Source organism: Otolemur garnettii, unplaced genomic scaffold (assembly GCF_000181295.1).
Source record: "Otolemur garnettii isolate 467f Iridium unplaced genomic scaffold, OtoGar3 scaffold00043, whole genome shotgun sequence".
Classification (NCBI taxonomy): Eukaryota; Metazoa; Chordata; class Mammalia; order Primates; family Galagidae; genus Otolemur; species Otolemur garnettii.
The window spans coordinates 1,460,609-1,488,178 of record NW_003852438.1 but is presented as its reverse complement, the minus strand read 5'-3'; the positions used below and the strand labels follow the sequence as shown (position 1 = coordinate 1,488,178).

At 37.7% G+C, this 27,570-nt stretch overlaps 1 protein-coding gene across 2 annotated transcripts in view; it reads left to right on the top strand.

Moving 5' to 3' along the window:
- Positions 1 to 27,570, top strand: part of ENOX1 (ecto-NOX disulfide-thiol exchanger 1) — a 272,529-nt gene that overhangs the window by 62,075 nt on the left and 182,884 nt on the right. Inside the window, exons 2-3 of one of the 2 annotated variants that reach the window (XM_012805530.2) lie at positions 5,892 to 6,035; positions 6,872 to 7,009. In XM_012805530.2, the coding sequence (XP_012660984.1) occupies positions 6,023 to 6,035; positions 6,872 to 7,009 (151 nt within the window). In that variant the 5' untranslated portion in view covers positions 5,892 to 6,022. Of the gene's footprint in view, positions 1 to 5,891; positions 6,036 to 6,871; positions 7,010 to 27,570 lie in introns of those variants that run through there. The other variant, XM_023513593.1, reaches the window with a different exon arrangement.

The following is a 27,570-nucleotide window of genomic DNA, read 5'->3' as shown; positions in this document are numbered from 1 at the left end:
ATCTTTTTAATTATCTTTTTTTGACACTTCAAATTTATATATGTTCTAGTGTTCAAGAAAAATTCCCCCACCCCATGGTCTTAACCCTGGAACTGAGATTTTTTCCCTTTGTTCCTTTATTGCTTCCTTCTTTTCCTTCATTTTTACTTTCCTCCCTTCCATACATGAATTCATTTGAAAAGATATATGAAATTTTTATTTATATTTTATATATAATTTAAAATACATTTTATATACTTATAAATGTATAAATGTTATGTATCTATATATCTTTATATATTCACGTGTGTGTGTATAAAGAGAGTGAGTAAGCACGTACCACGTTCCAGGTACTTTGCTTGCTAGCTGCGTGATATTCAAAGATGATGGATTTCCTTAATCATCCTAAACTTACAGTTTATTAGGGAGAAAGAGAAAAATAATTAATGAGAATGTGAGTGACAAGTGCTTATGTAGAGAAAGATGCAGAGTGCTCTGGGAATGTGTAAGAGGGAGTACATATCTCCTTTGTCTTCTTGCCTTACAGGGAAAACTGAAAAAAAGAATAGGAATAGCATTTCTTCCTCAGGTGCACTGCAAAGTGACGTCATTGATAACACCTTAGAAAAAAGCTCAATGATTTTATAAATACAGATAATCCCCAACTCTGGATGGTTCACCTTATGATTTTGGAATGTAAATAACCCACTGTAAGTCAAGGAGCTCCTTATCACTCACAGTGGAGTTACAGAATGTGTATCACTTTTCCACCATGAAAAACTTGAAAAATCTTAGCCTTGAATGCATTTTCACCTCACGATATTTTTGTTAATGGGACATAAACTTTTGGAAATCAATGACTATTTGACTAGTAAGTTGGATACTAAGGAAGACCTTTCGAATGTATTGGACAGTAAATACTGTAGGATTCGCTCCTACCTGAACTGATTCTTACACAGCTCCATCCTTGTTCATATTGTTTCCACGAGGTGACTTTTCTGTCACTGAGAAAGAGATTTTTGTTTTATTTGATGTATTCCTACTTCACAATCATCTCATCAGAAATTCCTCATAATATCCCTAATCTAAATCTGTTCTTTAATATCTTAATCGGGCTATTTCCCATTAATCGGAGATATTGATCACTAATAGATAACATCCTGTATATTTGACAAATTTGAAACTTACATGCTTTATCGTGTACTAGTTTGGGTAATCCTCCATTATCAGTGACTTCTTTAGACTTTTTGTTTCTAAGGTACCCCTAACACCCCCAAATTTACTCCTACCTAAAAATTAAGAATCAGTGTAGACTTTGCTGACATTTCTGGAGAGGGGACGGAGGAAAGATGTTGGTTGCTTCCCAGTGAACTACCTGAAATTCTGCCAAGGTCATTTATGTTCTCTGTAGTCCCCTTTAGTCACAGGTGGCCGCCAAAGATTTATTCTTCCCTCCACCCACAAAAACATTCAGCATTTGTGTTGTCATTTACCACTCTTGACAGATCAGTTCTGCTCTTCCCCCAAACTTACATATTCCACTCATCTCCCTAGTAGTTAACAGGACCATAGAAGCCTGTTTAATAACCCCAGAGAATAATTAGAGTATGGTCTTTGGGTTCCTTTTGTATTTGAAGAGATAATAGTGAGAATTTTATAAAATTGATGAAAGATATTAAGATTTCTAGTTTGTTCCTCAGTGGGAAGATTGGTCTGCATTACTGTTCTCTGTAATTATCATTACAGGAAATAGTAATATCTTCCTTCTTGTTCATAGACAGTTGCTTAAAAATCATGGAGTTAGTATGTAAGTGATATCTTCTTAACAATTGTCTGTATTATGCTAAACTGGAATATTTCCATAACCTCAGGAGATTATCTTACCAATTACATGAAGACCAAAGTTAAATATTGTCTTAATGATAGAAGACAAGAGTGAACTTTGGATATAAATGTATTTTTCTTTTAACTTATGTATAAACGATGGTAATGCATTCTTATCAAATAAGGTTTCAGATACCATACCATATTCTATAAGGCATGAATAAGTATGATTATTTCACCATAATTACTTTGCTATTGAAGTAGACATAAATCTTAGGTCTTATATAAAACAAAATCAATTTAAATGGAATTTTTAGCACCTAGTTGATTCTACCCCCCCCCCATTTAATAGAAATACATCTTTTATGGACAATTAGAGATGAGTTTTTTTATGAAGTATGTGTCCTTGGTACCTATAAGTGTTGAAAAAGATTAGAGAGGTCGTATTATTAAGAATTGGAGCAGCCTGTGCTTTTTTTTTTTAGGCCAAGTAGTATTTTTATAGACTAAGTGAGTTTCAAAAACTATTCTCACCATTGTTATAGCCCAGTGAAATACTGAACATAAATATATCTTGTTGAATAGTTATGGTATCGGGTATGAGATTTTATACTTGAATATATCTTTTTTTTAACAATTACAAATAAGTATCTTATTTATTTATTTATTTGCAGTTTTTGGCCGGGGCCGGGTTTGAGCCCACCACCTCCAGTATATGGGGTCGGCACCCTACTCCTTTGAGCCACAGGCACCGCCCGCTTGAATATATCTTACAACAGTTAGACATTAGACATTAAGCCCTACACAATCCTCTGCTGTTATCCTTGGCATTTTGTATATCAGATTGCTTTGTGGTGATCATACTTCACTTGAAGGTTTAAATAGAAACTGCCCATTTCATAATTGGTCATGAATCTCTTGAAAGCATTTGTAGTTGCATAGACAGAAAAAATTCATATATCTTTTAAGTTCTATTATATTATTTTATAAAAGAGTTATGAAATATTCTGTTATAGTTTAGGTGTGGCACAGAAAACTAGGGCAACACTTACTTTTAGAAATATCAAGTGTTACTCACTGTTTTAGAATTAATTACATAATTATCCACCAGAACACAAAGATCCCAGGGTACCTTAATGGAAACACTACACTTCCAAATAAAATAATAATAATTATCACCTACTATATTCAAAGTACTTTATTAGCTATAATTTTTTAACTCTCCACATTTCTCTGTGTAAATAAACATCATTAAGAATATTAATCTTTTCTATAGTTTAGAAATAACAAGTCTAAGGCAGAGAAATTGATTTTAATGATAAATTAGGCATCATGGTCTTTAATTATTTAAAGAGGCAGGTATTCAATAGGAACAATAGATGTTAATAGAGTACAAAAATAGCTTTTGCAACTATTCAAAAATTACTAGTAGTAATTAATTTAAAGTATCACCTTTCTTCCAAGCCAAATGATCAAATCAATTTAAATTCTGTAAAGAATGTCATGGCTCCCTCGAGACTATTGGACAGACCTAAAATGTGACAGAACCTGCCTGCGAGTTGCCATCCCAGGCACATGGTAGCCACATGAAGTTGTATGTCCTTAAAACCATGAAATTGAGGGGTTGAAGAGATGTAATAAATTGAACGCCACTGAGTTTGACTAAGGGATAAATTTAGGTTTACACACCATACCTTGCCAACAGAGCAGTGCTTTAGTAGCAGTTTTTTACTATTTTGAGTGAAATACTTATAGTTTGTGAAGATAGCCACGAAAAGTGTTAGAAGCTATGGCCCTCAAGGACATGTGATATCCCATCATCAGACTATAATCATTAAGGTGAAAACTACCGCTGGAACAGACAGATACAGAGTCAAGGAAAGCTCACACCATCCCCAAAACAGTGTAGTGAAAAGTCAAGGGGAAAGGGGACTAGAAGGAATAAGTCATAAAATCTACAAAGTAAAGGGAAGCTCTTTGATATAGTGTTCTAGAGCTGCAGACTCATTAGCCAGGAAAAAAAAAAAAAGTGTGATTAATGCCCATTTGGGGAGAATTTAAGCTAGAAGGAAGCCAGCCAACTAAACTTCATTTGGGGAGATAAGTAAGACAAATCGTGACCTTGTAGTGATCTGAAACAGCTCTACTACAGGGCCATTTGAGCAAAAAAATGAATATGTTCTAACCTGACTCTGCCTTGGTGCTTTGAAATGGTTGAAAATGGAGAGAAACAAGTACTTTGAGGTTTCTTCATAGAAATATCTGGTGAATGGACAGCTACAGGGCAGATGGTTAGGTTATTCCCATCTGAATATTCCCATTAAGAAAAGCATATTCTTAATGCTTTTGAATTTATGTGGTAAGAAATATCTTTGTCTGAAGGTACCCATTGCCTGGGATAATTGATGCACAATATATGTACAAGTTCTAAATTCACTGGGGTATTAGACTGGCAGGGTATAAAGTATTTATTCTGCCTAAAGTTAATTATCATTTAATTCTTGGTAATGAAGACGTTTTATCCTTCTGATAGACAATTGGAAAAACAAAATTCCTTACTATCTCACATACCTCTCTAGTTGAAGGCTAAGGATTTGTTGAGATCCACCAATCCTTAAGATGTTGAAACCTGAGTTTCCATTGTATTAAATTTTTGCTCAGTTGGGGAGTTGTTCTTTTTAACAGACCATGTTCAAGGGTGTGCTGATTCTTACACCTAAGATTCAAAGAAATAAAAGGACATACCATAAAAGGCTCAGATTTCACATTAGATACCCTGAGAAACAAATCATAATATCTAATTCTAAAATTATCAACAGAAACATGGTTTAGGAAAGTTTCTAAACATATATCAAAATAAAAATAAATTTTAAAACTCCATTGTTATATTCACTCACTTAAGATCGAACTTGTCAGTCGTCGATCCAAGTTTTGATTTGATTGAAGTGCATTTATAATAGGAACTTATGAATGCTCTATGTTTTTGCGTCTCTAAGGATAGAGGAAAGGTATAGTCTTTTTTTTTATTATTAAATCATAGCTGTGTACATTAATACTATCATAGGGTACAGTGCACTGTTTCTATATGCAATTTGAAATACTTTCATCCAAGTGGTTAACATAGCCTTCATGTCTTTTCCTTAGTTATTGTGTTAAGACATTTATATTCTACATTTAGAGAGATTCACATGTATCCTTATAGGATGAACCATAGGTGTGATCCCACCAATCACCCTCCCTCCACCCACCCTGTCCCCTCCCCTCCCCTCCATATGGGGAAAGGTGTAGTCTTTTATAGACAGTATGATACCAAGGGGCCCTTTGTAGCTTTCTGTAGTTTCTTATTTATATTTCTTAGAAAAGTAATTTAAAAGTCTATTACAAATACATATATATAAGCTGTGCAATCCTAAGGAAAATTCAGACTGAACAGACTGTGGCTGGTTAAATTTATCGTGCCATACAGCTGAAAAAACAAATGCTTTCCTTTGCTGCCCTAACGCCCTGTAGATCTTCCTTTATGGGCAGCGTGCTATTCTTCCCTTTTGCCTTTTCTGACTATTGTAATTTAGGTACCTTCCTTTTCCAGCCTTATGGTGAATGGGTTATTGCTTTTTTCTTCTTCCCAACTTTTTTTTCCTCTCTGAATACATTTCACAGATGACCATCTTCCAAAATAACAACATCAATTAATTTTTTAACTTAAAGAAAAAATCTTCTTTAGCTGCGAGTCTGCCCTCTCCATTGATGTGTAGTGTATGGAAGAGGCTGTACAGGGATGATAAGCCCCATTTGTGAAGGCTCTTCAGGAGGAGGCAAGGCATTTGACGCATTCATAAATGGTACCGTTTATTCAGCCAGCCCGGCTCTAGGTAAGCAGACGAGTTGACCCACACATCTCACAGGTCTCCGAAACTGAGCCACGAGACAGCTGCTGAGGGAGGGAAAGCAGTTTGACTTCTGTGCTGGAGACTAGAAATCAGTTTTTCTCTTTGCTTTTGTTTTTGAACAGACAGTAGTTTGTTCCTTGATGTTCTCTCATGGTTAACTGTTACAGTTTCTTACCACACTCCTATCTCCCTTTGCAGAATCTGATGATCCCCAAGGGGACCCTGTACTCGGCCATCAAAGTGCTGCTATCTCCCAGGATGCTCACAGTTCAGTGGTAGATGCAGGTGGAATTGAGAGCATCCCCCAGCATCCCCAGGAGCTTCCTCAGATGATGGCTGCAGGTAAATGTCAGTGGCTGGCACAGGACACAAATAAGGCTTTTTGAGTTTTTAGTGGAAAGGCTTGCCCAGCCATGAAAAATATGCATTAAAGCAGGAGCTGAGTCCTGAAAAAAAACCAGGCCCTGGAATTAATGAAAGCAAAGAGCATTAAGTCAAATTTGACACATTCTGCTGTTTCTTTCTTTTCTTTAATAAGCTCTGGGCTATTTTTTTTAATTTTATTTATTTATTTAGTATGAAAGTCAATGCTTATAGGAAATATTTTAGAAAAGTGACCTTAGGTAGATATCTGTATTTATAATGTGATGATGTAAGATTGTAAAGCAGGGAACATATAAGGAAACAATAAATTCAGTCAGTACCAGTTTTACTTCTTCACCATTTTGTTTTTTACTTGGTAGTTAGAAGGCATGCCTGCTCAAGAACTACCCTTGGAAACAGGTGGATTTATTTATTTGTAGTTCACTAAGCCAGTTGACTTGTTTTACCAAGGGGTTGCACTGCTTTGCCTCTCAACTTGTAACTCAACTAACATTGTTTCACTTGGAAAGAAAGAGATCGGTCAGTTTTTTCCCAAGGGTACCTCTTTAGCAGCATGCTACGTACAATATAAATTACATGTCATTAAGTTTCCTCCCTGAAAGTATTAAGAAAGAGTTTATGTTTATGGCTGTGGGTTTAAATGCTTTATTTGTTGTTGTTGTTGTTGTTGTTGTTGTTGTTGTTGTTGTTTGGAAATGTGCTAAATGAAGCCTCACATCTTCAGAAATGTGACTTCCTTTAAAATAAACACCCTTGCCTATTGATTCTAAGTTGTGGATTATTTCTCCCCGCAGCAGCCGATGGTTTGGGAAGTATAGCGATAGACACAACCCAGCTCAATATGTCCGTGACAGATCCCACAGCCTGGGCCACAGCCATGAATAATCTGGGCATGGTTCCCGTGGGGTTGCCTGGACAGCAGCTCGTGTCTGGTAAGCTTTCTCCGGGTTTCAAAGATGCTTGCAGCAGTGCCAGAGGGTGTGGGTGACAGGTGCCTGGTAATCTCTCCACCCAGCAAGTGTTGAACATGGACTTTGATTTGCAATGGGGCATGTTTGGCAGTCTATGCTCAAGTTTGTGTCTTTTTTCTTTGTCACTTTTTTCTTCTGCCTAATAGGAACTATTCTCAGAAAAAGCCCCCCTGTTATTGCTATATGTAGCTTTGCAGCATCAATTGTATTTGTTAAAATTGGTAAATAGAAGGGCTAATACTTACTTTTCCATTTGCAAAACTCACTGACATGCATTATCCCATTCGATTGCGTAGTCTTCTGTTGGCAATAGGTAGGTATTTATTTTTGTTATTGCTTCTGTTAATGTTCTCATTTTACAAACAGGGAAATAGAAGACCAGGGTTTAGGTAACGTTTTTCAGCACTGTTGTGGCAGAGCTATAAACTCAGCTCAGCTGACGCTAAATTCAACATTTTCTGTCAACCACACCTTAGAGTCATAATACAATGCTTTTAGAAGAGAAAAATGTTTAGAAATATCACAAAGGTCATTGATGTGTAAAAGATTTTAACATTTAACTTAACACATTTATTGAGAATTTTGTATGTGCCCTATAAAACCTGCTTTAAGAAATAGAATAAATACGGATGTTCATGAAGTTTGTGTGCAATTTAAAATAATTTACCTATATAGCAACTATTTTAAATTGCACACAAACTTTATGGACACGCTGCATATGCATATATGACTATCCTTGAAAAGCCTGTTTCTTAAATAAAAAAAAAAAACATAAAAAATAATGTGTGGAATTAGGTGTTAAGCACCAGCACAGATGGCATTGTAGTAATTTCCAGATCAATCACTGGGGCTCTAAGGAGAGATGTTATCAGAAAGGCAGGGCTTGAGCTAAGTCTGGAGAGATAAATAGGATTTTCATACTGATTCATTCATTCATTCAACACATCTCCATTGAGGTACCTGGTAGAAAGGCTCCAGAAGTGAGAAAACCGGGCATGTTCTGGCCTCCCAGAACTTGCAGCGGTAGGCGACAGTCAGCTGTCCTGCTGAGGTGATTGCTGTGATGGCAGAAGAACAAGTCACTTTTGGCTGTCAAGTTAGGTGAGGATAGATGTGATGGTGTTCAGTAAGTAGAAACCAAGTGCTTTTGTAATTTCTGCACCTACAAACCTGTGTAATTTGTGCTGAATTTACCAAGCATCTGTTTTATTTTTTCATCAATACTGATATTTGTGTATGTGAACAGATATGTATGTATGTATAGGTAGATATATAAAAATATGTATTTCATTTCTTTTTAACATATTAAAGAACTTGAGAGTGGACAGGAGATAGGGGATAGTAGGAAACACACACAAAAAAAGGAAAGACAAAGATCAAGTGATAAAACATTACACTTAGAATATTTATGAAATTCTCCAAAATGCTATCAAATTCATACAATTGAAGATTAGGTTGCTTTGAGGATTTGTGTATATAAATGACATTTTCTGTGGTTTGAATATGTGTCAATCTAAGCCCTTTCCCCCTAAAGCTGACTTAGACAGCTTCTATTAATAATAAATTGACAGTAAAGATGTCTGTTTTTCTACCCATGTTTTCCCACCTGCCTAATTGAAATATTTCATACAGCAGAAATTATTTTACTCTTGTCTCACTTCCTGTTTCTCTCAGAAAATGTCCAGAGTAAGTCTAAACCTTAATAATTCATTATTTTTCTTATGATTATGAGTCTTTTGACATTTTAACCATGACCAATTTATGATTTTCCCAGCAACTTACCATGACAAGAATTACAGCCCAACTCATTACAGAAGATTTACCATATCTGCCCTGAATTATATTCTCCATCTTCTGTATTTAGCCAAATTGCTTAAACTGTTTTTGAGCCTTTGCAGGTCTTTCTGGGCTTCGACTTCATCCTTTCCGCAGCCTGACAATTTCGCTGCACTTGGCATTGTTCTCAGGGCCACTAGCGGACTACATCTGTTGACACAGTCTCAGGCTCAGGCTCTGCAGTATGTGCTTAGTGTTTAGGTGTTTCTTCTAGTCTTTTTCCTGTGTACATCAGTCACATTGAATGTGAAATTTTCTGTTATGAATTTTTGTTAATATCTTATGCTAAACTGTTTTTTCCCATTTTGTTATTTTATATGAAAAATGTTTAATTAAATCAAGTAAATCTTCCCCAGTTTACTTAACCATTCTACTGTTTACATTTAGACCGTTTCCATTTTTTCACTCTTGCTAGCCAGATTTCCTTAAGGAACTTAATCTCTTTGAGCATGCAAAACCGTTTTACTTTTTCTATGAGATGGTGATCTTATCTATTCCATGCAACTGTTGTGAAATTTAAATGCGATAACTTACATAGCCTCTGTTTAGTGAGTATACATTAAATACTCCTCTTGTTCCTTTCTTTCTAGTGAACATTTTTTATTCATAGAGCTTTATAGCAGTTAGAATTATTTCCCTTAAATAGACTCTTTTTTTTTTTTTTTTTTTTTTGGCCAGGGCTGGGTTTGAACCCATCACCCTCAGCATATGGGGCTGGCATCCTACTCCTTGAGCCATGGGCACTGCCCCTCAAATAGACTCTTACCTATAGAACTAGTGGGTCAAAAGAAATGTTTATTTAAAGTTTCTTATCATATACTGAGCAATTAATTTTCAAAACATATGGATTTAATATTTACTACTTTGACACACAAAGGTAGGATCCTATCATTTTACTTTAAAGTCTTTTATAACTACCCTTTTTTAATTTCCTTTTTTCTCCTTTATTTTGTATTATTATTTTCTTATTTGTAAATAGATTATTCTCACTTTTTAAAATTGGTTTATATTTGGACATTTGTTAAACATTTCAATCCTTGGACTTCATGTTTCCTGGAGATATTCATTAAGTCTATTTCTTTTTGTCTTAATGTTCTTTTAAAATAATTCTTGTGTTTAATTTTCTATTTATGAGTTCTTCATACTATTTCTAAATACAGAAAGGTTTGCCTACTCTGGAAGTTGTTATATTCTTGATTTTCCCTGCCCCCATTGACATAAATCCACCTTTTTTGGAATTTAAATTTGTATGTATATTTTTATCTATTTTTTTTTCAAATTTCCAGTTAATACAAGGTATATAAAATTAGGCCACATTATTTGCATGTATAAAGCAAAGTCTAATTGTAGGTATTTCCCTCAGATGGGAAGTATATTTGTATGTATTTCTGATACTATTCTGATTTACCTATTTTTAATTCAGTACCTCATTTCATTTCTTACGTTCTATGGGATATTTATATGAAGCATCTTATGCTGTTTTTACTGTACCCAATGTTTAGAGCTCCTGTTTCTTTTTGGCATCCTTATAGAGACCCGGGATGCTGCATCCAGCTCTGTTGTCATGCTGGCCACTGCTGGAGTTGTTCAGTGTGACTGTAGAATGGTAGAGGCAGTCTTTAATGTTTCAGCAGGGACTTAAAGATTATTTAGTGTAACCTTCCTTCCAAGAAATCCTCTCTAAAACATCTCTGACAGGATTATAGAGAGGCTGGATTTTATGAGTACTTGGCTTTCTCCCAAAGTTTGTGATATTTCTAAATGACCAGCCACTCTTCCCATATTTGTTAAAATTAAACTGACACTAAATCCCATTCCTCACCACTTCTTCAGTTTATTGAGAGATTAAAATTATCAGCAAAGCAAGGCGTAAATTTTTCATATCCTCCGATTTTATTGAAATAACTTCCCAGGAAATCGTATCCCTTATTACTGTCATTGCACACCTTTCCACTGCATTGCCTTACACGCCCACAATTATGCCTCTTCCCCTTCCTTTCCCTTGATCATTACCGAACTTTCCCCACTATGATTCCGGTCCCACTTTTATGAGCTTTGATTACCTTCTTCATGGGAAATGCTGCTTGAGATCATTAAATTTGTTCCACTTATCCACAGTGTACCATTCTGTGGCTGTCCTTCAGCGCTACATCCCACACTGTGAAGTCTTGGCTGCTCTGTGAAGTAGTATTTACTGCCACATGTTATTGTTTCTTTTATGTTAGTTTTATGATGTTTGCTGTTGATGATGATTTCTTTTAGTTATCAGCACTTTGTGTGTTGGCATAAATGTAGGTATTCTAAATTGATCTGTCGGAACATTAGTATCCTACAGTTGTTGATATGACAGCAGTTGGTAGGTAGGTTGGATGTCACCCTAAGAATGTAAGTGGCCTAATAGTGGTAACAAACTTAGGTTTAAACACAGGTAAATTGCCTTCTTTGTGGGTTTTTTTCAAAGCCTTTGTTATACAAATGTGCAATGTGCAGATTTCAAAAAGTAGGATTTAGTACATCGGATTCCCCAAACTTACCTTATAAAAAAGTACCTGTTTGCATCTCATGGGACACTAGAATATAGCCACCTAAACCATATTTTTCCTGTTAAGTGTGACGATCCTTCTCCACTACCATCCATGACACACATACACATACACACACACACACACATACACATATATATATCTCCTCTGTATGACCTAGTTTACAATTTTGTTTGTTTGTGTTTGTTCTGAACAGTGTCACTCCATAATCTCAAGTTTCAAAATAACTCTCTTGGGGTAGGTGCTACCTGAATCTGCCTTCTCATCTTTCTGTGTCCCTTTCCAAGAGCCTCCACCTCTGGTGTCAGAAGCCAAAATCTAAAATATCAAGTCCTAAGCTTTGACACCAACTGTGTGACCAGCTGTTCCCGTCCTATATAATTTGGTTTCTTTCCCAAAGTCATAATCAACTGAAAGAATATTTGAACAGCAGGAGCTGAGTCCCCAGGTTTTAAGTTTCCTGCCAAGGTCTGCAGGGGAACTGGTAGTACTTTCTGGATATCCTCTGGCTGTTAGGTAATACCTTGCTCTTCTCTAAAACTTTTGGAAATCTCTTTTCCAAGTGTCAACCATCTTTCCATAGCTACTGTTGATGTTAGGTTGATACATATCTTTCATGACAAGTTTCTAGGTATGCCATTTGTCATATTTTAAACACATGTTCTGAAAAGGCATCACACCTCCCAACTAGCTATGGTCTGGTTGGATATATACGAGATAGTGCCACATCCTTATCAGCGATTAACTTGGAGCCAAGAAAAGACTGCCTCATGCTTGCAAATTATCTGTTAGCACACCAGATTGTTCCTGGTTCATACTTTGCTGTTTCTTTTTCAGAAAGCTCCAGAGTCACTGTCACTGCTTCTGTTTCTTTACTGCTAAGCTGAGAAGGGCTTAGCTTTCTAACTCATGGAGAGGCTAAGATGGGTGACTGTCTCCTCTGTTCTCATCGTTACCCTCTCCCATTCAAGGATGTTTCTGCTCATTTTAATTCTTCTCTGTTTCCTCAGAATATTTTTTTCTGGTTTCCTTCTTGGGTTATTTAATCCTCCCAGGGACACCATTATCCTCTTTAATATGCCCAGATATGGAGCGGCATTTGCTAAATCCTTTCATCTCCTCAAGTGTCACTCTTTTAACTGGGATTTATGGAGCCACAGGTTGTGTTGAATACTGGAAATACAAGACATGGACCTTACTGTCATGTTTTAGGATCTAGATGGAGAAAGAGAAAAGAATAAATGAGCAAATACAAGTCAACAGGGTAAGTGATTCTGCATTCATAGAAAAAGGGTACTGTGGGATGTCATTGAAGGTAGAGCAGGAGAGCAGTGAAATGAGAATTATTCCTGTGTTTTAACAGAGCATGTTCAGAAGCCTTACAGAGGCTGGCTGGGAGAGGGGAAAGGTTGGCACAGGAGGGCAGATAGGAATGACGACGGCAGCAGTGCCGGTAATGATCCTGGCATAAAAGATGCAAGAGACTCATGAGACATATAATTGTAGAAATAGGAGGAGCTGTTGAGTCTACATGGACTCCTTGGAAATTGAGTCAATGATGGGGGCCTGATAAGTTGGGGAAAGCTGAAAGAGAAGAAAGGTGGGGGAGATGTCTAGTTTCTTTTTGGATATGTTGAGTTTGAGGAACCTGTTGAAGAGACACGTGCAGGGAGCAGTGAGATGGGTCTGGAGCTCAGGAAGGGAGGGTGGGTGGACCCCAGGCTTTGGCAGCCACAGCTCATGAATAGTTATTGACACCCTGGGGACCTTAATACCCAGACACACTTATGCTATGAAATGCGGAAGGGGCCCTCAGCTGCTCTCCCAGATGTCAGCCTAACCTCCAGTTAGGTTTCCAATTCTCTCCATCTCTTTCTTCTCTTGAGGCCCATTAATCTCCCAATATAGCTGGGCTCCAAAGTTGCAGGGAATGAAGTGGCCAGAGATTAAAAATAAAAATGTAATCTGAGAATCCTTTCTGAAATCATCTCTTCAGTTTGTACAGACACTCAGAACTGTCTGTTGATAAACCATCCCATGTCTTCATCTTTTAGATGAAAATAGTACACCAGCAAAGTTCTTTTCTTTAGTCCCTTCAGATATTAATGGTGACGCTCTCTGACATAGACGTGATTAAGGGGACACAAGCAACCTGGTGTATAGTGGTGGCGCTTTCTCTGAAAGACAAGCTCAGAGTTCTCTTTTGTTTTTATTTTCCATCTTGTTGAAAGATTTATCTCTATCAAGTGTCAGAAAATAAATAGGCCCTTGACTTACATTTCACAATTTATGTACCTGATTTCATTTATTTTTGACAGTTCTGTTATACTTTGCACAGTTGTTTATCCTTTTCTTCCCAGAATATTTGGACAGTACATTGGTATATTTATTTATTTATTTATCATAATATTGCCAGAGGTTCAAACTGTGGTTTTTATTGTTGTTGTTTGCTTTTGATTTTGTTTTGTTTTGTTTTTTACAAAGGACTAGAAAAACACTGAGTGGTGATGCTCTCACGGAGCACATGCATTTCTAAGGAACCAAATGTTAACACAGAATTGTACAAATGATTAATTTTAATTATGGGGTGTTATAAAGAAGAATGGAGAGCCTGTCTTTCCCTGGAGGTATTAGAGGGGCTTCAGAAAAAGGCTCCTCTAGGGAAGTAATATTTAGACTAAGCCCTGAAGGATAAATTAAAGTTATCCAAGAAGCAGGTCAAATGGAGAATTTGGAAATATGAGAAAATCCCCAAAGCATAAAATACCCTGTGCAAAGACCTGAGATGATAGTAGCTTCACTCTTTCAAGGAATAGTGTGGGGGGCAGAGATGGTGGTTAAGACAGAGTGTGGTTGGCAGGTCGGTGCTTGCCCTGAGTCTGGAAAGGTAGGCTAGGGCAGGAGCATGCCTCCCAAAGTAGAGAGTACAGATTTTATTAAAGTGCAAGCTATTCAAAGATTGTTTCTTTATTTCTTGAAACAAAAGTACCTGAATTCTTTTTATAGAGAATGTATTGCAGAGTGGCAAGAGGGGTGGCTGGGTTTATATGTAGAAGTCTGCTGCCCATAGAGGCAATGGAAGCAGATGGCCTAGATACATCCATCGGGGACTGGAGGATGGAGCACCAACCCTGTGCAGGCATTGCCACAGGTGCCAGGGAGACACACACACCCTCTTGGAACTTTTATTCTCATGCTGAGCTTATAGCGTGTGTCAATAGTGTTTCTTGAGATAAGAGAATTTATAGAAAACTGCTTTCCAAAAAATATTACCTTCTGTCTATACCTTGTCCTTTATAAAGTAATAGACATCACTTAAAGGTTTATTCTCAAATGACTCTCCACAAATGAGAATAGCCTATGTCCTTATTAGCTAGAGATGTTATAAAATCCTCCTCAAATGTTTAATATAATATATAGTCATTTGAAATATAGTCAATTTTTTCTTCCATGGAATGGATAAGATAAATTTGTATGCTTTATATTATAATGACTTCTTCTGATTTATTGATGTGTAATGTTTTTCTTTCTTTTATATATTTTTATATAAATATGTATTTTAAAATTTTATGGTAGTTTCTACCTCTCAATTAGCATAATCCTTATTTGCTCTGTCATGCCTGGTGTATGTACTACTTACTAGACATTTGAGTTATGCGGGTCCCTTTCTTACTAGATCAAAACTAAAGAAATATTTTTAAATGATTATATGATTAGTTACTTATGTATATACATTATGTACATACATATTACATACAATATATGATACATATGTGTGTATATACCACAAACACATATTCCCTAATTTTCTTAGTTCCTCTGGAATAAAGAACGTTCAGTATCTTTAACAAATCTATGAACTGAGGGGAAATATTAGCAGTCCACACTGGAAAACTGTGTCCTCTACCCAGAGTGGAGATTCTGATTTAGCTGAGAACAGAAGAAAAGCCAAACAGTTGATTTCCCTTATGAAAATTGGTTTCAGTAGTTTTGTCCTGATATGTGTGTGAGTATGTGTATATCCGGTCTGACAGTTAAGTTCATGAACTCACCCTGGAAAAAGTACATTCCTCATTGCTAAATATCACTATGGTCACCTTCACAGCACTCCCCTTGGTAAACTATGTACTGGTGCCAATGCCTAATCACCCTTCAAAGCATTTTGGAACTCTTTCTGGAACGGTCTTCAAAGCTGTCTTTGTGTTATCCTTGATGTCCTTAACATCATCAAAATGTTTTCCTTTCAATATTTCCTTTATTTTTGAGTACAGAAAAAAATTGCCAGGAGCTAGATCAGGTAAGCAGGAAGAATGTTCCAACACAGTTACCTGTTTATTGGCTACACACTCCCTCCCAGACAGTACTGTGTCAGCTGGTGCATTGTCATGATGCAAGAGCCAGGAATTACTGGTGAAGATTTTCAGTTAAGACTTTCTTGTTTCTCTGTCAATGTTTATTTGGTCTGCTGTGCTTCTCACAGTTAGCCAGTGAGTTTGACAATTATTTTTGTCAGTTCTGCTCATTATTGTCTGCCCTGACCTCTCTTCATCGTTGATGTTTTTCACTCCCCTTAGAAAAATGTTTAATCCATTTGTACATGCCATTTTCTTCATGGCATTATCTCCATAAACTTGAACTAACATGTCCCTGACTTCACTTCCACTCTTATAAAGCTTATTAAGAAATTTACAAATGTTCAATCATTGCTCTAATTCAAGCTTTGACATTCTTGCAATGGCACACAAAACCACAAAACAACAATAATGAACACCACCCAGTAAGACACCCCCAGGCATTGACATGAACACAACTGTGAGACGCTGACTTTCCAAGGCTGTGAAACCTTCCTGAGTTGTTTATACAGTGTTGTCAATGTAGGAACATGGTGGCAAGCTCACAGACTTAATTGTCAGACTGCATATGTGTGCACGAACGCATACATCATTGTGTGTTGGAGTTTTGTTCTGAGTTAACAGCAGAGCCTTTTATTTATCAGTATGGAATAAATGCAAAGAGACTTCTCTTCTATAGCCTTTGTTTGCTTTTATTTCCTTTTATAATTCTGCAGACTTATAGTTTACTCTGTTTATATGCTGTGTTCTTGAGTTGTTGATCTGTCACATTATGTGCCTATATAATGATTATGTCATTTATCTAATAAACTGTGCTGTACTTCTATGGGCAAGAACCATATCTAATTTATCTTTGTATTTCCTCTATCATCACACATGTAGCTGTGTTCTCAGTAACTATATAGTTGAATGAATGTATTATTTGATTCATTTATATAAATAGTTACATGAAGATATATAATATCAGGAAAAGTCACTCTTATTGCTGGTCCTCGGTAGCTAACGTATAGCTTTTATGTCTTTAGTCATAGTTACATATGAAAGGTAACCACAATCACCGACCCCCTTATTTGACAACTGTAATGTATTTTTCTTATAAGTGAGAATTATCTTTCCAGATTACTTCTTTTTTAAAAATGTGTCTTCCCTGTCTTTTCTTATCATGCTTATGCTTTCATCTACCTTCTTATACATATGGAATGTGTTTACAACAACTGTTTTAGTGTGCTTATCTCCTAATTCTTTTATCTGTGACATTTCTGAATCTTGTTTTCCTGATTGATTTTTTCCCACATTATTTATTTTTCTTATTTTTTTCCACGTTCGTATTTTTCTGTTTCTTTGCATGACTATTAATTTTTATTGTGAATTTTATGTTGTCAGGTGCTGGATTTTTTTTTAGTTCTTTAATTATTTTAAAGATTTGTTCTGAGATGCAGTTAAGTTCCTTGGAAATTATTTGATCATCCTTGCTTTTACACGTGGGTAGGTGGGTAAAATCTCTAGCTGTTAGACCAGACATAATTTAGGCCAGGGGCAGAGAACCTGCAGCCTTATGGCCACATGTGGCTTCTAGATTCTTAAGTATTGCCTTTTGACTGAATACAATTTTTACAGACCAAATCCTTTTATACATAGCTTTATTAATACATTTTTGTTGATCTTTTATGTTTTTATTTTATTCTTAAAGTGAATGTATTTAAAATACCAAAGAATAAAATAAGTATCATCAGTGAAATAGTTCTCTCTGATCAGCTGGCATAATTAGAACATCAGTAAGCCATAAGGGCTAAATTGATGACTGCTACACTCATGATTTAGTTCTAACTTTCCTCACCTGCCTGGCATCACCACTGCACAAGGCTGGTTGGAGAGAGTTTATGGGGGTCCAGTACACCATTGCATTAACAGCTTTGAACAACGATGCACTCATTTCTGGTTGAAGTTGAGTTTATGAATAGTTAGTTGAGCAGCTTGACAGTATTTTTTAATTCTGTCTGCTTAGCAGCCCATCATATCAAAGAAGACTAAGAGGAAGAAAACATATTTTTTAATGATGATTGGGAATTGCAATATTATCTTGTTTCTGCTAAAGAGATGATTGGCTTTCTTTGTGATATTTCAACATCAACATTAAAGAAGTTCATTGTTCTTCAACATTCATGCATAAAGAGTACAAATATTTTAAACTAGAGGGAGAGGCATGAAAGGTTGTGTTGCAGAAATTAAAAGATGAAAAATGAAAGCAAAGACTATGCTTTCAAGCAGCATTAAGACTTGGAAATAATGCCACTGAAGCAACTTATAAAGTAGTTTATATACTCAGGGGTAGAAAAACAATGTAGAAATTGTGAAAGAATGCATTATTGAAGTTGTAGGATGCTGAGGCCCCCTACATTTCAAAATACAAACAACTTTCTCTTTAGAGGAGAACCATAACTGATTGGTAGCATGAATTAGCCCTCAACTTATTAGAACAACTTCATACACTTCAGAAGAAACATATATATTATTCAACTTCCTTAGATGAATCAACTGATACTACTGACTCAGTGCAGGTTTTATACTTCATTCCGGTCATAACAGATAATTTTCTTTGCTATGAAGAGTTACTCACTTTGGGCACTGTTGTGAACAGAATGTGGGGAATAGATATCTTCAACTTTCAAGAGAAATGGTGTGAAGTTAGACTGAATTTGGTAAATTTTGTGAGTCTATGTACAGACAGTGGACCTTCCATGATTGGAAAACATAAAGGTTTATTGTATAGATAAAGAAAGTGTATGTATGAAAAAATGCAGATGCCATCGTATCTTACATCAGTAAAATCTCTGTGCTAAAGCAACTATTTTAAGTGATACTTTGCAATACATTATAAGCTTCACTAACTATCTCATGCAGATGCAACATGGCTTCATTAATTTTGTAACATGCTGTGGAACAATAAGGTATTTGGCGCAGATTTGCTGTACCATTCTAAATTGCATTGACTATCACAGAGACCGGTGTTAGCCAAAATTTTCTCTCTGTGAGAAGAGAGAGTTAAACTTAATGAAGAATATAATCAGCAGTGTGAATTATCAAAAGAAGATTTCTATAGGAATGCATCATTTCTATATGATATATTACATCAAAATGACTTAAATATTCTTCACAAGGTTAAGACTAAGTTTGTATATGCTACGTGGCAAAAAATCCAAGCTTTTCAAAACACTTCTTCAAAAGGAAATCTTGGATGAATGTTTTTCCCAGTTAGGAAAGGTCAGTGATGAGCAGGATGATGTATGTGAATCATCTGAAGAATACGCAGTTGTAGACCTTCTAATTGGAGAGTGCAATGAAAGTCTCACAGACTCTGAGAATCATGACATCACACTCAGATTAGCATTTCAGCCTCACCTAGTTGAACCTAAAGAACTACAGATAGAATTGATTGAGCTCTCAATAGATAACATTTAAATTCATTGTTTAATGCTAAGAAAGATCCAAGTGAAATACAGTAAAATACTCATATCTTTGGCAACATGCCTGAAAAATCCTTTCTTCCTTTTCAACTACTTATGCTGCAAATCTACATTCTCCCACCTAACCCGAATCAAGATGCTCTTCAGGTCATAAATGACTGATACTCATCTAGAGGATCACCTGAAACTGTGGACCTCCATGCTGTTATCAAATATTTAAATGCTTTCCAACAAAAAGCAGATGCAATGAAGTCATTAAAAGGTTAGTTAAGTTTAAAATTAACAGTTTTCATTTCTTGAAATTATTATGTTTGATTTTTACAAAATAATGTTAATTTTAAAGTATATCTAATTGAAGTTTCTTGAATTCAGCCTGAAATGATTACAGCTAAGTTAACACCACATTTCAGCATAACAAGATTCTCCATCCTCCATTTAATCCCTCCTATCCAACTGAGAACTCTTCCCTAGTATATTGCAAGGTTTCTCCACTCTAACTGTTGTAAACAAGATTTTCAGCCCTTTGTGAGCTTTAGAAAGGGAGCCACCTTCTCTTTTCCTATAGCTTTTTCCCCAGCCTTACTATTCACCACCCCACCCCAAGTTTGTCCTGAGCAACACTCAGCCAAAGGACTGGGAGAGAATCGTCTGAAGATCTCTAGAGCTTGCTCTCTGATTAGCTCCTTCCTTTCTAGTGCTCTGCCCTGCAATTCCAAGGGGCCACTCTGTGCTCCAGCCACCATTCAATGCTGAACTCAGGTAGCTCTCACTCTGTTTGGGTTCTCTTCCTTATGTTAAGTCCAAGAAACTTTCTAGATAGTGGGCTAGGATAGTCATAGTTTTCACTTTGTTTGTTTCCCTTATAAATCTGATGCTGTGGTATGAATGATTTTACTAGGAATGCTAAAAATGACAGTAATAAAACCTATCAGTTGTAGGGCACCTGATGTTTGCTAGATACTCTATATCATGCTTCATTTAATCTTCTGCTAGCTATTATTAACCCCATTTTGTAGATGAGGGTACTGAGTTCGGGTGACATTAACTAACATACCCAAGGTTACCCAGCTAGAAAGAGGCGGGCTAGAATTGTTATCTAGGTCTGTCTGCCTGATATATTTTCATTATATCAGAATTTTTTTTATTGTATTAAAAATTTTGAATTAATTTTTATGCATATCAATTTTTTACTTTGCTTGAAATATAAAGATTTCCCTGAAGCTTCAAGAGTTTAGGACTCAGGATTCAGTGATCTAAAATTTGTACTAAAGTTTATCAAAGAGCAACTTAGTAATATAAAATAGACTTCTATGAAAAAGACCATGGTGGTTATGCCCTTGGGCTAATGGCAATAATCAAAAAATGACAATAAGGAGAATATATACATTTTCATCTAAAAATAAGTAAAGAAAGCTCTCTCAAAGAAAAAAGAAACAATTTTTTTTTATGATTAACACATAAAATGGACTTGGGTCAATTTGAATACTCACTTCATGAGCAGTACAGAGTGTTACATTTTATCAGTTTGGTAACACAAATAGAGGGTGTTCCCAGATGATGGATTCTGTTTCTCAGGAAAGTAGGGGACAAGGTCATGTGCTGAGGATAAATGCACTGATAAGGAATAGAGAACCCTGAAGGTAACACTGGGGGAGGGAGAGGAAGCTGCCCAGAGAAGCAGGATAGGATCACCCTGTGTGAGCCCTGGATAGTGCCCCCAGCTGTGTTGTGTCTTGCCTATAGACGGGCACAGAGAATGAAGCTGAACCTTACCCAAGGTTGTGTTTCATGAGGTGGCTGAAATGAAGGGACAGGGGTATGAAGAAGGTGTGAACGTTTACAGGAGAGTGATCCCAGAGCTGGACCACACACTCCCATAAGAATTGGGGAGGGGACGGGAACTGCCGGCTTAAGGCCACACGTGGCCTTCTAGGTTCTTAAGTGCAGCCTTCTGACTGAATCCAAATTGTACAGAACAAATCCTTTCATTAAAAGGGGTGCAGCAGAGAAAGATGAAGCTTTTCTTGCCTTCTTTGGTGCTTAAAAAAGAAAAATCTTGAAATCATAAGGCCTCACATTCCCCACCTGTTATTAGATATTGAGGAACTGTCTCTGCAAGAGACAGATGGTAGCCTGAGGTCTTAGGTTTGAATCCCTTATCTGTGTAACCTTGGGCAAGTTATTTAACTTCTCTGAGTTTGCCTATAATGAGGGAGATGATAATATTAAATAACAACAGCAGGGAATCACTGCAGTTTCTAGAATTGGTAAAGTGTGGTGCATATTATAGGGATCCAAACATGTCAGTTTTCTTTATCTACATTCAACAGCAGTTGAGGAAGGAGCACGGAAGAGGGGGAGAGTCAGATGACATCCAAATTTCAGGGATGTCATGAAATTAGAAAGGAGAAGACTTGGCCCCTGTCAAAAATGCTCCCATTCTAGAAGTAGTGACAATAATTCTCCTCTATAAGCCAGGTGGCAACCCGTGTGTGCCCAGTGCACATCAGTACATTGTAGCTCCACAATTGAATCTTGAATCCCCACACAGGTGGAAGTACATGTAACCTGTGACTCCTCAAAAACTTCAGTACAAATCGCCTTCCATTAACCAGAAGCCTCACCTGTAACATAAAGAGCTGATTAACATGTGTTTTGTCTATGTATTGTATGCTGTATTCTTACAAAAGAAGTAAACTTGAGAAAGGAAAATGTTACTGTGAAAATCATAAGGAGAGTATGTATTTACTATTAATCACATGACAATGGATCAAGATAAAGGTCTTCATCTTCATCATTTTAAAGTTGAGTAATCTGAGGAGGAAAGAGGAGGGTTTGGCCTTGGTGTCAAGGGTGGCAGAGGAAGGGGAGGTAAGAGAGACAGGCATGCTCAGTGTAACTTTTATTGAAAAAATATCCACTTACAAGTAGACCCTCAGTATTCAAACTTATGTTGTTCAAGGGTCAACTGTGTTAGAGCAGTGGTTCTCAACTTGTGGGTCACAACCCCTTTGGGGGTCGAATGACCCTTTCAGAGGGGTCACTTAAGACCCCTTATCGCTCACTGCATATCAAATATTTACATTACGATTCATAACAGCAGCAAAATTACAGTTATGAAGTAGCAACGAAAATAATTTTGTGGTTGGGGGTCACCAAAACATGAACTGTATTAAAGGGTCGAGGCATTAGGAAGGTTGAGAACCACTGTATTAGAGTATTTTCCACAAGTCATCTGTTTTAACATTCCCTGGACTGGAAATTTCTGAGCCAATCTTAGACCTTATAAAACATGAGGCCCTGGAAAGTGAGCCCTCAGAATACCTCAGGTGCTAGGCAGATGGGAAAACAATACCCCATTTGGCCTAGAAAGTTTTGTGATACTAATTTTTTTTTTTTTTTTTTTTTGCAGTTTTTTGGCCAGGGCTGGGTAAAAGCCAGTGGGTTTTTGAACCCACTGCCTCAGGTATATAAGGCCGGCGCCCTACTCCTTTGAGCCACAGGTGCCGCCCTGTCAATTCTACATTTTGATAGTTTTAAGTACAGTACAGTTTTACAACTGAAAACTTTTTCTGTTAAAGCATTTGAGCCAAAAAGTACCCCAAAGGTGGTTGAATATGAATATGTAAAAGTTGGGCCAGATGTGGTGGCTCATGCCTATAATCCGAACACTCTGGGAGGCCCAGGCTGGTGGATTGCTTGAGCTCAGGAGTTTGAGACCAGCCTGAGCACAATCAAGACCCCATCTCTACTAAAAATAGAAAAACTAGCTGGGCATTATTACAGGTGCCTATAGTCCCAGTTACTCAGAAAGCTGAAGCAAAAGGATTGCCCAAGCCCAAGAGTTTGAGGTTGCTGTGAGCTATGATGACACCACAGCACTCTACCCAGGGCAACAGAATGAGACTCTGTCTCAAAAAAAAAAAAAGTAAAAGTTGTACACTGAGCATTTCTGTGCTCCAGCACTATATGATGGTTTGGATGTTTGTGTCCCCCCAAATGAATAGGTTGAAATCCTAACCCCACAGGGATGGTATTAGAACGTGGAGGCCTTGGGTGGTGATGATGAAGTAAAGGTGGAGCCCTCATGAATGAGATTATAGTGACCTTTAAAAGAGACGGGGCAAAGGGCTCCCTCACCTCTTCCACCACATGAGAACGCAGTGAGAAGAGGCTATCTACAAGAAGGAAGTGGCCCTCACCTGATGTCACATCTGCCAACACCCTGATCTTGGACTTCCCAGCCTCTAAAACTGCAAAATTAAATTAATAAATACAGTTCTGTTTTTGACTAACTACCTAGTCTGTGGTGGTTTGTCCTTTTAGCCCAAACAGACCTAAGACACGCAGTGTAAATCTCATTTAATCAGTTTTTATTTTGAAAAAAAGTTTTGGCATCAAAGCAGATATCATTGAACTATAATAAACTATATTCTCCTCCGCATCAGGGACGTTTTTTGCTATCGTAGAAGATACAGTTTGACCTGGAGCCTTTACTTCTGACAGTTTGTGCCTGCAGGCACAATAACCTTTATCCTGAAGGGGAAGGAGAAACACGGCAGTCTTCACGTTTCACTCTTCCTGACTACAAGGCGTCTTTAAAGAGCTATTCCTGACCTCACTGGTTGGGCCCCTGCAGCCTCCCTCAGTTAGTATGTCCTTGCCTCTTATCCCATCTCAGAAGGAAAAAGAAGCTCACTGCCCTAATGTGAGCGGCTCCGGTCTCTATGGGGACCCTACACACACGGTGAAGCACTGCTGATGATGCTCCCACCAGAGGCATTTCTGTGCAGTTATTCAAAACTGCTCATTTTATATTTTCAAGACTTAGTGGCCTGAACCATGTATTTGAGAATATCTTTTTGAATTTGTTCATCCCCAGCTGTGAGAAAATACTGCCTAGTCATGGGTAGGAAAAAGGCAATTTAGAAAAATAATAGAAGAAAATGATGATTTCGTCCTAGTCTGCATTTTCTGTGTCATCCTTGCTGGGACTTGGCCAGAGATTGTTCAAGGGCAAGGTGGCAGCCCCAGGTGAAGCAGGCCCTGACCCACCGGGAAGGGCATGAAAATACAGGGAAAGCCACTCAGCATTACATGGGGGAAGCTGAGCGCCCGGGCCCCTGGAAAGGCAGCTCACTACAAGTGCGTTGCTGTCACTTGGTGGCAAAATGACCAGGGCAAGTTGTACAGATTTCAAGGGCCTTGCTAGGCCCACCTATCAAAAGAGGGTGTTCAGGCTTCCTTAAAACTCTGGCTTTCTGTGACTTGGAGGGAAAATCCTCAAAATCAAGATCCTAAGACCTTAACATGTACAATGCTAAAATGACTAGGTTCCAGTTAATGCCTTGAAGAAATAAAGTAGCAGTAACTTTGAACAGGAGCCACAGGAAGAACCCCTCCTAATAATTAAGGTAATCTTTTGTGGTTATAATGTTTTGTATTTCTTTGTTTGTTCTTTACTGGATCCAGAGAGCCCCTGCCAAGTTAATCACACACACAGCCATGTGAGTGATGTAGAAGTATCATTGTAAGGAACTCTCATTTTTTAAGCTAGAAACAAGTGGCAAGAGAAAGAAAGACATAATCCTTCCAGTGCTGTGGCCTTTGGCTTAATAATGGCATCTGCTGAGTAGCCAGGACCTGAGGACAAATGGGAAAATGAATAGTAATTTAGACGCTAAAGAAATCTGATGGTCTCACTTCAAGCAGTCCTGGGGGAAAGTACGAGTAGAGCTTTTCCTTGTTCATCAGTAGAAGGTAACTAGGGTGTAGATTATCCAAAGTCCCCAGTGGTTGGCCTTGTTTGTCATTATTTGTAATCGGTTTTCATCATGGCTATATCTGATTTTTAAAATTTATTTTTCTTTAAAGAAAATTAGGAACTTTGTGAAAATATGAGCAGAGAAGAACAAGAAATATTCATTTTCTCACCTGCCTCCCTTTGCAAAGCTCTTGTTGGTTTTGAGCCCATTTGTTCAAACGGAAAACAAGAGCTGGCACAGTACCTGGGCTGTTCCTTTGCAGTCCACATGGGACAGGCGCCTTCTCTGAATGAGTAAACTCGGTCTTCTGCAAACAGCTGCCTGCTGGGCTCCACACTCAGGAAAGAGCAGTAGAGAAGGCCATGCTTTTTCTACTCACATAAATGAAAACCTGAAAGCAAGATTGGCGCAAAAATAACTGAAGTAGGGATAATTAAGAATGTATTGTAATATGGTGTCCCACTGTGTGGGGCCATCTCGGTGTTAGTAGAAATCATAAAACTGGACTTTAGATGACAGTATCTCATGCTAGTATTTATTTCTTTAATAGTTTTCAAGGAGATGTAAGAAACTGTTTCACTGAGACCCTAGTCATCCACTCTGTGATGGGGAAGGTGTCATGCCTGTGCCCTTGGCCAATGTTGCTCATCGGGACTTTCTTTGCTACTGAGGGAGGAAGTATCCTCACATCTCGGGGAGCACTCCAAGCAGCCCACACCAGTATATATGTGAACAAATCAATCTGCCAATCTTCCTGCTAATGTGATCCGGCTCAGCCTTTTAATTTTTCTTTCCTGTAAAGGTTTTATAATGTGCCGAGTGGGAAGGAGCTCAGTCCCCCTTGGCAGACACTTCCCTCATGGCCAGGGCCACGATGTTGCTCAGCTCCTCTTGCTTCCTTTATTTTGATGTCCCCACCCATTTCTTGATGAATTGGAGGACCATCTTGTCCTTGAAGGCCTTTCAAAGCTCCGTGGCATGCTGCACAGGGCCAGGCCACACAGGGCCCGACTTGCCTCTCCCAGAAGCTTGGTGTGCTCAGTGAGGTGCCCACGGTGATGGCTATGCCCAGCTCTTGTGTTCTTGGACACGTGAGGCCCTTGTTGGGGCTGAGGTCACAGGGTAGCACAGAGCCACAGCTACTACTTGGCAGTGGCTGTCCAGCCTTTTCATATTATGGGTGAGGAGACGGAGGTCTGAAGACGGTCTAGTTAAGTTCTACAGAACACTGCGTCCTGACTGTTTTCTCCCTTGCCCACAGGTTTGACAGAAACACCTCAGACCCTGGTGCCTATTTTCTTGCCTGCTCTGTGGAGGACACTCCAAGTTGAGTGGTGCCAATGAGTTTTTCACTAAATGAAAACCACTAATCATAAGGAATAACAGGCCTTAACTTTGGCTGCTTAAGCCTAAGACTTGATCAAGAGGAAGCTACATTTTTCCTTCATTCATTACAAGAATTTTTAGACATTAAAATAGGGGAAATGCCTATTGACATTTCCCAAGGCAACTGATACAGTTCAAATTAATGAGCCACATTCATTTCTTCACATTCATAATCCAAAATCTCCTTAATGCTTCCTTGTTTCAGGTCTGATTCTTATCACTTCCTTTTTGCTGGGAGACCATACTCGGTCATTCGTCTTCTCCATGCTGTGTCCTTTCAGCCACCCATGGGTCAGTCCACCCACCCTTCCCCCTGCCCTCCCTCCAGGCTGTATGATAAGCCTCGTAAGGGAAGTAACTATATTTTACTCATCTTTGCGCCCCTTATGCCTCCTGGCATAGTTATGCACTGGTATTTGATAACTAAGTATTGAATTAAAGAAAACTTTTGCCAGTGATTTCTTAACCTCCTTTACCCACGCTCTATTTATAAGAATAGTACAAACTATTTATCACTTTTTTTCTATAATTTGAAAAGAAAAAATTAAAAAGCACCTTTCTTAAAGCCTTATGATTATCTTTGATCAGTTTTTAGGCCTGAGTACCTATAGCAGGCAGCACTAAGAATATATAAGTTTTGTCAAGCCAATTACTTGTATATCCAGCTAACTTCATGTCAAAGAGGTGAAGTACTATTGTGTTTTGGCTAAAAATGAATTTCCTTCAAGGAGTAATTCAAAAACACACAGGACCCCACATTATTTTCTCTTGTTTCTCTTGGTATGGTTTACCTTTTTTATATGAATTATTTCTAATGAGGAATGTAAAAGATCAGAATTGCCTGCAGAGCTGTGCCTAGTTTTGCCTCAGACTCCTTGACATAGCCGTATAACTGCCAGGATTGGGATCCATCCACTCCAGTTGAAGGCAAGGAGAGAACACAGAGAAGGGGTTTCTTTAAAATACTTCTGAGGTCATTCATTTCATGCCTTGAATGAAAAAACAAGTTCACAGAGAACTGTTTCTAAGGAAAAACACATTACATTTCTTTTTAATGTGAAGCCAAAGTATGCAGAAAGTATGGAAACTAAAATTTTATTCTTAAGAAAAATAAATAGGGCCGGGTGTGGTGGCTCATGCCTGTAATCCTAGCACTCTGGGAGGCTGAGGCAGATG